Source organism: Taeniopygia guttata, chromosome 3 (assembly GCF_048771995.1).
Source record: "Taeniopygia guttata chromosome 3, bTaeGut7.mat, whole genome shotgun sequence".
Lineage (NCBI taxonomy): Eukaryota > Metazoa > Chordata > Aves > Passeriformes > Estrildidae > Taeniopygia > Taeniopygia guttata.
The window spans coordinates 75,888,309-75,900,799 of NC_133027.1; the positions used below are offsets into that span (position 1 = coordinate 75,888,309).

Here is a 12,491-nt window from a genome sequence, read left to right on the forward strand (position 1 = left end):
ACACAAGAAATCTGGTCATCTTTCACTGATTGTGACCTCTGACTGAACATTTTCCGGCAGGAAAGGAGCAGAACTATTCTTTCACCTGTGAGTTTACTGACGTCTAGGATGACATGCAGCCTCTCTCTGTGGAAACACTTTTCCATACTTCGCAGCCCGTGCTCATGAAACTTTCAAGAACTTAAAAGTCTGATATTGTCTGCTCCCCTTTTGAATGTGATTGAAACTGACCAATGGGCTCAGAAGGTATTAGTGAGGTTAGATAGACTGATGGACAGACATTCGCATGCAGTGTGTATGTACGTGTGTGTACCCTTCCCTCCCTCCCTGAGTGATTGCATAAATCTGATTTCCTTAGGAAACCAGGCTGAAAAAAGGAGTGAAGTGAAAAAAGATACTATTCAGTTCCAGTGCAGCTCCTGCAAAGAGCACTTGTCCAACTGTTTGGAGTGCTGTGCACAGTTCTGGTTACAGTACAGCCGGAAGGCTATCATTGTTTTGAAGAGGATGAGATCATGTAAAATAATGAAGATAATATGCTGTGTCTCATACCTTTTGTTTCCTGAATTGCATTTTAAATTCTAAATCATATCTATGTGCATATATATATGCTCTTTGATTTTAAAGACAAAAAAAAGAGCCTAAGTATTTTTGCAGGGAACCTGAGGAGTTCTGTAGGGAAGAGAACTGAGATGAGTCTTCCTGGACAGAAGATTTAAAAGTGGCATAACAGAATCCTCAGGAGTGAAAAACAGTGAAATTGCTATAGATGTATTCCCTCTTTCATCTCAGCTCTTCTGACTTGCATGCTCTGCAGTCAGGATTTTGTTAAAAGGTTATTGTTATTAAAATGTTACATTCTGCAATACTCATTTTGTGCCATATTTGGCTCTTTCTCTTCTGGACTGAAGAAGCTTATATGAACTTTGTGTGGTGTATGTTGTTTTTCTTAGCTGTATCAAGTCTTGGTGCATAACACAGTATTTTAAGAGACTTTTCGTATTGATCATCCTGGATCAATACTCCAGTGGAGTTCTGTAATATTTAGAATACTGCAAGTTGCCAGGTATTTCAGGTTTCTGGGAAATGTCTTTAGGAGAGCATCCCATCTTCCTTCCACATTCCAGGTCTTCTCTCATGGTGCAAGTGTAGCATATGTCATCTGCGTGCCTTGAGTCTACTGGCAGGTATGAGTTCTTTACACTATGCGGGCTTTCTGCTGGTCAGAGAATTATCAGTGTATTTGTATTATATACAGTTACCATTTTTCTGTCTGTTTTGGTCTATACCTTCACATGCTACATGCTAAGACTTTCTGATTAAGCAACACTCTAAGAAAGAATACATGTAAGATATGTTGTTCAGGAATAAAATAGCAATTAAAATTTAAATAATGTCAAAAGTATTCTGGTTACTTAATCTAATGGAAAAGTTAATCTTGTATTTCTTGACTCTTGTTTTTCCAGGTCTGTGTATTTTGGGTTTTTTTTTTTTTTTTTTTTTTTTTTTTGCAGTCAGGGGTGTTCTAAGTTAAATGCTGGTCTTCAGCAATGAATCCCTTGTGTGAAGATGGACAGAATTTGATTTTTCAATTCAATCATGCTTAAAATTTAGAATATATAAGAAATTGTCTCTGGTTTTCACCCCATGGACTCTGACTCCAGGTTAATTGAAAGCAAAATTATCACTAAAATAGGCTATAGTTATGATAAGTGATGTTATTCAACAGCTTCCATCACAACTGGTGTTCCACATTTTGCATTCATGTACGGGAACACCATGTGTCCTGGTCTGCAGCACTGCCATTTTACTTAGTGGGATAACAGAAAAATACATAGGGCAGACAGCAAGGAATGGCACGGAAAGGTCATGAAAACCATGTAAGCACAAGCAGTTGAGAGTAGAGAAAGGCTTTTTTTTTCCAAGTCAGGTATTTTTGCAAATGGTTGTCTGTAAAACATGCAGTTTACTTTTGGAATATCTAATGTTCTGTCCCTTTGACTCCTCAGCTCTGCTGCCTGTGCCTGATGGTTTGGGAGTACCTAGCACTCATAAGCCTGGAAAGAGGAGGTAATGTTAAGTCAGTAACCTTGCTCCTCCTGTGAGATGAGCTGTGGAAGGTGTGATTATGCACAGTGGGATAGTTTAGATGAGCTGAGAGATGGTTTCTTTTTGCCACTTGTGTAAGGAGGATGTCAGCTTATTTAATATTCTAATACAAGGCTGGTAGTTTCATTCACCCCATTTGTGTCGTTTTCCTTTTTGCTCATGTTTAAGCCGCCCTCATCAGCTGGACATGGTGACAACCTGAAGTGTAAAAATGTGTTTCTATTCAACATGTATGTGACTTAGTGACTTGATTTTGAAACAGTCATGTGAATTGTTACTTGCACTAATGATCTAGGGCTGTCTTGCTCTTATGTCATCCATTGTACAGATCAGTACAACAGTAACTTCTGTTCAGTTTTAAGATTCTGTGCCATTTTCTAATGCAAATAGATTATAACCGACATTCTCTTAATATTATGGAATTGTGGACTTCGTCTTAGATTCAGAAAGTTAAGAATGAGAGTCTGAATGAGTGGATTTTTAACTTACGGCTTATGCACCTTGTTGATTGATGTTAACCTTGCTTGTGTTTAAAATTGTATTTCAGATTGAATTTTCTATCAGCTCATTTTTAATGCTACTTTAAAAAGTATTTGAGTTTCAAGTAATTCTGTTTAATATTTGAACATTCGATTTTTGTATGTTTTATAATATTTCTATGTTAGAACTGTTGGCACTATTATTGTATTCTAAAAGAGAGGTAAATCATAAGTAAAAAAATATATATAAAGAAAAAAGGCTGTTTGAGGGTTTTCCAATTGTTTTTATACTCCCTCTGCTGGCTGTTTCAACTACAAGTACCTGTACTTGAACATTGTTACTAAATGTGCTTTTTCTTTTACTATTTTATTAAATAAGTAGTAAAGTATACTGATTTAAATGAAGAAACACGATTTGCAGGAATAGGAAGTCTGACACTTTTTTTTTTAAATGGAACAGTGTTTCCATTTTTGTTACACCCTGTATTGATTTTTACTCCTGTCCTAAAAACAGTTGAATCTTTGAGTGTGTTGGTACCGTCTTCACTAGTAAATTTCACAGAAAGAACAATTCATATATTGTTCCAAATCATTTGTTTATCTGTTTCATTTGTTGTAATGAATTTATTGTCCAGCTTTGAAGAGCAGCTGTGATAAAACTTAAATAGTTATGCTATCTTTTGTTAAATGAAAAAAAAGATAAAATTCAGTCATGGGTTTGACTTTCTTCTCCATAATTATCTACAATGTTGCACTCAAAGTGTTCTGCAGATATAAGGGATAATTTCTAAAGGTTCTGATTTTGTTATAGTAGTGTAGAATAGTGTTCATCCAAAATATCGATAGCACCCAAAAATTGTAATTTCTAGAAACTTCAGCGATGATACACAAGGGTTGCTTTATATATGATGGAAATGAAGCCACTGCATTTCCTATGGGCATCAGTTATGGCTAAACCAGTTCGGTATTTCCTGTTGGTATTTCTGCTAAAGTTCCAGGCTGCTCGGCGGTGTCCTGGCTTGTGCTGGTGCTTGGCTTCCCCCGGTCGGAGTTTGAAGAGTGCCACCTACTGATTAGCAGCTCCGGGAGCGCTGCTGCCTTCGCTTTCTGGAGGCTCCCGCAGCTCAGCCTCAGCTTGGGGATGTGACAAGTCGATGCAGTTGAGCTTGGCAACTGTGTGGAATCAAGTCTCAGCTTTGAGCTCTGCTGTTAAATGATGCGTGTTTTTTTTTTTCCTAATTTTTTTCAAGGTGAGGACACAAGATTTTCATCCTGGCAGGTGGGCTTCCCTTGCCATCTTTGTCCCCTTTTAAAAGCTTGTTGAGAAAGTGTCAGATTTCTGTGGTTTCTTCATCACTTCTTGTCAAGCTGTCATAATTAGTGTGGGAGGAACCAGCCTGGCTGATGTTTATTGAAGACTTTGGCTCCTGCTATGCCAGACAATGTAATGGTATGTTGCACACTCAAATGAGGCTGTTCAAAAGGCAGGTAATAGACTCACCACCATGGCTTTGCTAACAGATGAACTTTCCACAATGCTCATGATGTGTTTGTTTTTGCAGGAGAGAAGGACAATTTGATTAACAAGTTCTAAATTTATACAAGAAAGTCACGCATTAATCTTTAGTTTAGTGCACTTTAAGAATACTTTCTTTCAACATTCAAGTATGCTAATTATGTCTTTAAAAACCAAACTTGGCAAGAATATGAATTAGTTTAAAAATATACCATTTACATACTTAGGGTTCCTTTGTTTCAAAATTCTTTTAATATACTTTTTCACAGTGATTTGTTGCTACAGGAAGCTTTCTTAATTCCAGCTCCTAAGCATCTTGTCACAGGTGTCATTAAGGACAAAAAATATTGCTTTTACAAATTTTGTATTCTTTTGGAAAACACATTGATAGCAAGTTTTAGTCTGAGTGAGATTTTTAACAATAAAATGTCTCATCATTAAGAGATGCCAAATCTTGTGGCTCAAGAGGACTACAGCTGTGGTCAGTGTATCACTTGAAGACTTTCTTAAGTAGTTCTGGCTCAAGAATACTAAAAGTGAAGGCTTTTGAATATTATTCACTGCCTTCAGAAAATCCATAGTAATTTTATTGATATCTAATGAAAATAATAATAAAAAGCCTCAGTGTAGAAGCAGCAGTAATTATCTCGCCTTCTTTGGTGCTGAGACCCAAAGGAGAGATTGTCAGCATCTGAGACCAGTTAATCCAGCTTCCATCTGAAAACTTTTAATGTTTGCATTAGCACTTACTGATCTGATTTCTTGTTTCTGCATTATCAGCCAACTCCCATGCACCAGAGCTGTATTTCTCTTAACAAAGTTTATTCAGCTGATAATAATTTCAGCATTCTTTCTTCCTCTCTCCTTCCACTTGCATCAAAAAAGAAATCCCATAATGTCAAGCCACAAATACTTCCTAAAGAAAAGAAAACGTTTTCATCTGAAGTTCTAATCACTTTGTACAGAAACCTCACATCTCTAATTCTTCTGACCCATACATACACAAAATAGCAGGTATTTGTAGCTGCTGACAAGCACTGCTATGCTTACCTTAGAAATACTGCCTGCTTTGCTTCACCCTGTGTGGAAATATCCACACTGGCAGGAAAGAAGACACTTTCATTGTCATGTATGTTTTAGTAGAATTTCTGTAACATTGTGGTTCTGAGAATAAGATCTTTATAAGATCTGGTGGCTAAATGTGCATCCTTTTTATTATTTTGTAGTCTTCCTCACTGCCTAGTTTTTATATCTCCATTGTATTCTTCTATAGTGTCTTATTTTATTGGCTTCCAAAGTGGGTAAAGCTACTTCCCTTTCTTCTAAAGGTCTTTGAATTAGTCTTAAAAAAAAAAAAAAAAGTGTCTCAGTATTTCACTAATGATTTTTTTCACCATCACATAGCAGTTGAGTTTATGATAACTCATTCTTTTACTTACACTGGGTTTTTTGTGTTTATATTTTGATTTTCTTTCATGCATATGCAGATACCTTGGCAGCTTCTCTAGAGTGAACATAGCTCTGTCAGCTGTCCTTTCTTTGCGTGCCTGTCTTTCAGTTATATTGTAATTTCAGTTTTATATTACTTTCCCCTTGTCCACCCATAAGCTTATTTTAGCTGATGTTTCTTTCATGATTGCTGAGTTGTGCTGTTTTGTTTCTTTCTGCAGTGGTCTGGTGTTTCATACTGTCCTTTTTACAGTGTTTTCATTTTCCCCAACTACTTCTGTTGTGTGAAGGTGCTATGGCGCTATTATTCTTATTCTGGTATGGTTCACTTAAACATTTTTTTTTGGTGAGAAGAAATTTTGCATGGTAGTTTTAAAATGCTCATGATGTGTTCTGTATTTGCGGTGACTCATTGTATTTCCTAATCTGCCACTGTCTGCCCAGCCCTAAGTGTGATGTCAGTATTTTTTCTTCTTGCCTTTTTTTTGAGCACACGTAGGACCGATGAAAGTTACTGTTTAATGTAACAGGAAACTGAACTCATCTGTTCTCAAAACAGGCACTGCCTTAGCTAATATGCTCAGGTTTCATTGTGCCAGGCTTCTGTGTCTCATTCTTGAGAGAAAATTGCTTTTGTGTGGATGTGTCCCAATGTTCCTGTTTCTTCAGACTTCTATTTTCACCAGTACAGACTCCTGAGACAACTGCTCTTGGAAGCTGCTTTTTTCATGGATCTTAAGTGTTTAATGTAGTTTTGTGGCCTTTAGCTGATGATCATGAATGCCAGAAGGTCTTGGGATTAGAGGTGTCATTCTGAGAAGTGCTTTGAGATATCAGAGAGAATGGCTGACCTGCAGTCTCCAGTGTTTATAGAACAGTAGAATTTCTGGCTTAGCTCTTGTGATGGTAGAGAGAACAGGATCATTTGGCATGTTGCAGGAACTTTCATAGACTTTTTGTGGGTAGGAATGTGCTTGTAGATTGCATGTTTCTTTCAGACCTTTTTTTGACTTTTGTTGGAGCTATATGCAATGCTCATGCATTTTGAACTAAGCACAGAGGATGTAGGTTCAAGCTTTAGTTCTGTCTATTCTGTTTAATTTTTAGTGAGCTCCTTGATCCAGTGTAGACTGATGCCTAATTGCATGTGTGTTGGGAGTAAGCAAATGCAGACTGTTCCCAAAAAGCGCTGGGAATTATACTTTGATCTTAACCTTATGAAAGAATAAGATTTTAGCTTTGCAGACAGAAGCTGTATCATGCCCCTGTACTTTGTGGTTAAAGATCAGGCTCTGGGTTGTTTTAATGACTTGTTTAGGAACATAGTTCTACAGAGCAGTAGAGGAACCAAACAATCTAAACTCATCGTGGCACTGGGCAGAACTTGTTTTTTCACACCAAGTTCTCCCAGGGAATGATGCACAGGTTCTACAAAGTCCTGAATGAAAGATGCACGCAGTGAATAAGGGACCATATTGGAGGACATTGCTTGCTGCCTGAGTCAGCACAATTATTTGTATTTTCTGTCTTTGTTTCCTGGACTTGCTGCTTTCAAAGGATCTTTGGAAGTTGTGACTAAAATGTGTAAATGAGTGTTCATAGGAGAACAAGAAGACACAAAGTTGGTCATTTGATAAGGATGAATGAAGTGTGTCTGGTGATATTTTGTATCTTAAGTTAATGAAAGATGGTGGAGACTTGTCCATCTATGACAGCAGTGTTGAAGGGACAAAAATCAGGAATAGAATAGGGAGAAGACTGGAATGGTAAGAGGAGTTTAACATTTTTATTGCTCAAAGGAATGCAATTACAGAAGAAGAAAATGTTCATCCTTATAGGGAAAGCTATTTATAAACTTTAAGAGGTTTCTTTTGGGGTAGATGAAAGACTTGATATGTAAATATCTCCCAGCCAATTATCAAATTTAAAGAGAATCTTTTCAATGAAGTATAAGATTTGACTGAAGTAAAAGATTACTGTTTTTCAAGTGCGAGTATTATTTTTTTTTAATGTCAAAAATCACAAATGTTTTCTTTCTGCTTAATTATTAACTTTTTCCTCCTTAGTAACAACGTAAGTGTGCATGGTGAATCTTATGTGCTGACAGATAATATTTTAATTTATTTCTTTACTTTTTGCAGCTTAATATTATCTTCATGAATAACCAGCTGCTATTTGACAATCTTTTGTTTATGCCAGCTAAGAATGTCCTTTACCATTGTTTTTTATGGTCGCTCTGAAAGTTTTACTGTTCTACCCCATGTGGTTTTTATTTCCTTTCTTTGTTTTTTTTTTTTTTTTTAATGCTTTAATTGTAGTTAAATAACTGATCCACCTTGTTCCTGGTTTTTATTTTTTTCCAACAGTTTATTAAAGTGTAATGCTGGCTACACCTAGAGCACATGCCCTTCTCTGTCTTATAACAGGAATGGCCTTGGGTTGCTCTGGCCGTGGATATGTTGTGAGTATAGCTAACATCCCTGTGGCTGGCTGCTTTGATGATGGTGACCTCGTACTTGTCCCTGACAAGCCTTGGTTCTTGTTTAAAAGGTGATGTTTCAGGTGTTACCTTCTGATTTGACTGCAAGGCTAATTTTTTGTTTGTTTTTCTCCATTCAGCTGTCTGTACTTCTTTAAAAATTGTGTTGAACTACTCTCTTAGCACTTTGCAACATCTTGTTTTAACAACTTGTGTTTGAATCAAAGCAACTAGCCATTCTGCTGTGCCAAGAAACACTTCTTCCCAAGCACTTCTGAAAAGGAAGTTTTTGTTTCTCTTGTTTCACAATTCTTTTGCTGTTTATGGAGCTGAGGGGAGGAATGGTAAGGAAGTTGAAATTTGCTATATATATCAAAATTGAAAAGAGAACATGAAAACAATTGCACAGTTATATTGAGCAATATTGGAATTTTTGAATTATTTTGCCAGAACAGAAATTGTTTACATTTGTTTAAATATAGTTCTGTTCTGAATTTCACTTTGGAAATTAAACCTCAGTTGACAAACTGATTTTAAATCCTCTATAAAGACTTTAATATTGGCTTAAACCCATATGATTTTTGGTATGTTTTAAATGTCAGAGATGAGCTCTGGCAGGTCTACTAGTGGCAACTGAGATACTTAACCTGGGCTTCTTTGCTTGAAGTCACTAACAGCTCAGCAGAGGTAGCAGGAAAAAGGCTTAAGCATTGTTTGGCTTCTTAACTGTGATACATGCAGAGGTGAAGGTCTGCTGACTTACTGAGCTGTAGGCTGCTGTGATGGATGGAGAACTGCAAAGGTGACCTTGAGTCCTACCTGTGTGCTGGTAATCTCTAGAAGCAGATTGCAAAAGGCCATGGGGAGCTGATAGGAGCAATGAGGGCACAAACTGTTACCCTGTCTGGCTTCATTCCCCTTTCTGTCTGTTAATTCTGGAGCATGTCTGGTCTGAAAGCAGGCTGTTTCAGAGGGATGAGATATGTTAGCTTGTTGACTCTCTCTGGTGCTTGTTGACTCTCTCTGGTGTAGAATAAGTTTTCTAATAGTTCAGTTCCTGAATAAGTTCAGGAAGTTGAATTTGTGAGTCAAAGGGTCACTGTGCTGATGGGAAGCCTGGTGACACGTCAGCCTGTTGCTGGGAGCTGATGACAGGATAACCCCTTTAATCAGCAGCTCCTCTTAGATCTACTTGGCTGGGCTTCGTACACTTACACCGTAGTTTCATGGTCACTTGAAGTTCACATAAACTAACCCTCCTGTTTAAAAAAAATGGGTTAATTCTTCCTCCTTAAGGCTGCTCTTTCTATACATGAGTACTCCTCCCCTTGTACAGGCACATTTATGAGTTGGAAGTGTATGTTTAATATACGTTATTTAACATGGAAGATGAGGATACAGCATGATCTATTTAATGTAAACTTTGCCATCTTGGAAGTTACTTTTATGAAGGCTTCTGCTTATAAACTCAGGTGGGTTTTTTTTGGTTTGGTGTTCATTTTTTTTCTGCACAAGACTTTTGTTTCTTTAGCAGAGTACTTTCCCCAGCACAGAATGTACATGATGTTGATAGGAAATGTTACTTGGTATAATCTTTTTTTTTTTTATAGCAACCCCCAAATCCTTCTAATTCTACTATGAACACATTTTACAAAGACAGAATTGCTAGTTTTCTTTTGGGCATTTCTACTGGTGGTGTTGTGGGAATGAAATATTTTTTTTTTCATAAAATCATAGAATATCCTGAGTTGCAAAGGACCTGCAAGGCCGTTGAGGCTGACTCCTGACCCTGCACAGATCAACCCCAAGAATCACATAACGAGCCTGAGAGCACTGTCTATGTGCCTGAGAACATTGTCCAAACACTTCTTGAGATCTGTCAGGTCGTGCTGAGACCATTTCCCTGGGGAGCTGTTCCAGTGCCCAACCACCCTCTGGGTGAAAAAACTTTTCCTAACATCCAGCCTAAACCTCTCCTGACACAACTTCAGGCCCTTACCTCAGGTCCTGTCACTGGCCACCACAGAGCAGAGATCAGTGCCTGCCCCTCCCCTTCTCGTCATGAGGAAGCTGTAGCTGTAATGAGGTGTCCCCTCAGTCTTCTCTTCTTGAGGCTGAACAGACCAAGCGACCTCAACTGTTCATCATACAGCTTCCCCTCAAGGCCCTTCACCATCTTTTTTACTCTCCTTTGGATGCTCTCTTAATAGCTTTTTATCCTTTTTTTGTGCTATGGGGCAGTAATAAACTCATGTCACTTGCATATTACTGAAGAATGGAAAAGGAAAGGGATTAGCTAGAATCATTAAACAATATTCATTATTTTTCTTAGTCAGTTAATGGCTGGAGAGAAACTGAAATAATTATATCCACCACCCTTACCCAGCCCCTGCCCCAAGCGCTGAATGAACACAGACTGGTTCTCACAAAAAACCTGGAAGTTTGCAAAACCCGGAAGTTGCAATGAGCAGCACTGTCATCTTTCCAAGTAGCTGGGTAACCTTACCAAAGTAGGTGAGTGGCTACAATAGAAAAATGGCAGACCCACAATGGCTTCTAATCTGGGGATCCCTGTCAGACCACATTGTTTTAATGATCCAAGCAGAATGTTGCTATAGCTTCCTGTGACTTAATTTGTGTTTGTGTCTGTCTTTTTCTGTAAACAGCTCCCAGATGCTGGGGATCTGGGAGCTTTGGATGAAAAACATAATTCTCTTCAAGGGCAACAGTGAAATCACTTTAAATGTGCTTGCATTGAAAACATGAAGTGTGAGGTAATCATTAATTTTGATTACACCTATTTCTGTACTGCCGCTTTTCTAAGTTACATTTTATTTGAGGAAAGAATTAGTGTTTTAGCAGATAGCATTATATATAATATATAGTGAGAAATCGTAAAAACAATAAAGATGACAAAATTACCTTACCATCACCAAAAAGACTGGGAGAGAAAAAAATGAATGGGAAGACAAAACATGTTAAAGAGACGACAAACTAGAATATATTATTTAGTTGCTTCTCGACTGTATTTGCAATTCATAGTTTGCTGAGCACTTCCCACTTATTGATCTTGAGCACCAGAATTTGAGGCAGTTTTACTTCATCTTTTGTGATGAATTTGCTCTTATATATTTGCTGGTATGGTCTGGCCACAGCTGAGTGTGCTACAGTCAGTGCTGTTGCTTAAAAAGTGAAAGATTAAGTCTACTGAACTTCAGTCAGTAATGTAATGTTTCCTGTAGATGTTTTCATAACTCAAACCTGCATCTTTGCATCATTAGAGAAATCTTTCTGAAGCTATATAAAAGCTCTTGAACTTCAGGATAATTATTGGGTTTTGGGAGGAGTATCATTAAAGGGTGTAAATAGGGAGAAATAGATAAGTACTTTTAAAATTGTACAGTGACTGTGAAGTAATATAACATCAGTCTAAATGATGCTTTCTGATACTTTCCCATGCTGCTACTCAGTGTGCACTTTGTCATTTACATGCAGAAGCAGTCACTTCCTGTCCTGTACTGCTGGAGGTCAAATGCTTACTTTACTTACTGGTGCCTTTTATATTGTTTGGCCATCAAAATCTGCCTGTTTTATCAACTGATAAAGTCCTTCAGTTTTATCAACTGATCACCTGACATGCAGTTCAGTGAAACTTTTGAAGTAAAGCTTGGGATTTATTTAGTTAATTTTTAGCAGTCTATCTCAGACTTGTTTGGAAATAATCTTGTTCTAAAAAAAAAAAAAAAAAAAAAAACAAACCCAAAACTTATTTATGAATTTTTTGGTAAAATGCTGTAATAAAAATATTGTCATCTTACTGACATAATGCTTTCTTTTTTTAGAGCAGTGTATAACTTGGGTACCACCCAAACTGCTGCTCTCCTATTTTGTATGTCTTAATATTTTAGCAACTTTGCTTGCTTGGTTTTTCTGCTGAAACGCCATGAATCTGCTCAACTCTGCACTTGTTCAATTCAAATTTAGTAAGACAAAGACCAATAATCCCTAAACCCCAATCAATTCAGTAGTTATTACATCTGAAGTCTGGATATTCCTGATGCTTTCTCTTTTCTCCTTCTTTCGTGCTGCCTGGAATGTCTGCTATCTCATACGATGGGCAGAGTTTCTGTGGACATTTGCTCACACTGCTGGGGTCTTCCCAGCTGCTGGTTTTCATGAACTCATCTGACACATGTATGGTACAGACAAATTTAATTGCAGTTAATCACTAGGTCAAAATCTATTCGTCTGGGCAAATTTTGAGGCTGACAATCCAGAAAGGCAATTGCATGTTTTGCTACTTTTGACTTTTTAAGCATCTGTTGGGTTTTTCTTATTGAATCTTCTCTGGATAGCACTGAGGTTCTATTAATGATGGCTCTAATTTCTTTGTAGTCCTAAGGTTTTTGTGCTCTATGCACAAGGCAGAGATACATAACTTATGCGGGAGAGGTCAGTG

The 12,491-nt window shown here is 37.5% G+C and overlaps 1 protein-coding gene across 5 annotated transcripts in view; it reads left to right on the forward strand.

The window, feature by feature from the left end:
- The window catches only part of PDE10A (phosphodiesterase 10A), a 341,642-nt gene that overhangs the window by 178,408 nt on the left and 150,743 nt on the right, over positions 1-12,491 (forward strand). Inside the window, exons 1-2 of one of the 5 annotated variants that reach the window (XM_030268405.4) lie at positions 1,049-1,187; positions 2,010-2,070. The exons of the other annotated variants lie outside the window; for them this stretch is intronic. Of the exons in view, the coding sequence (XP_030124265.1) occupies positions 2,028-2,070 (43 nt within the window). The 5' untranslated portion in view covers positions 1,049-1,187; positions 2,010-2,027. Of the gene's footprint in view, positions 1-1,048; positions 1,188-2,009; positions 2,071-12,491 lie in introns of those variants that run through there. 5 annotated transcript variants of the gene reach the window in all.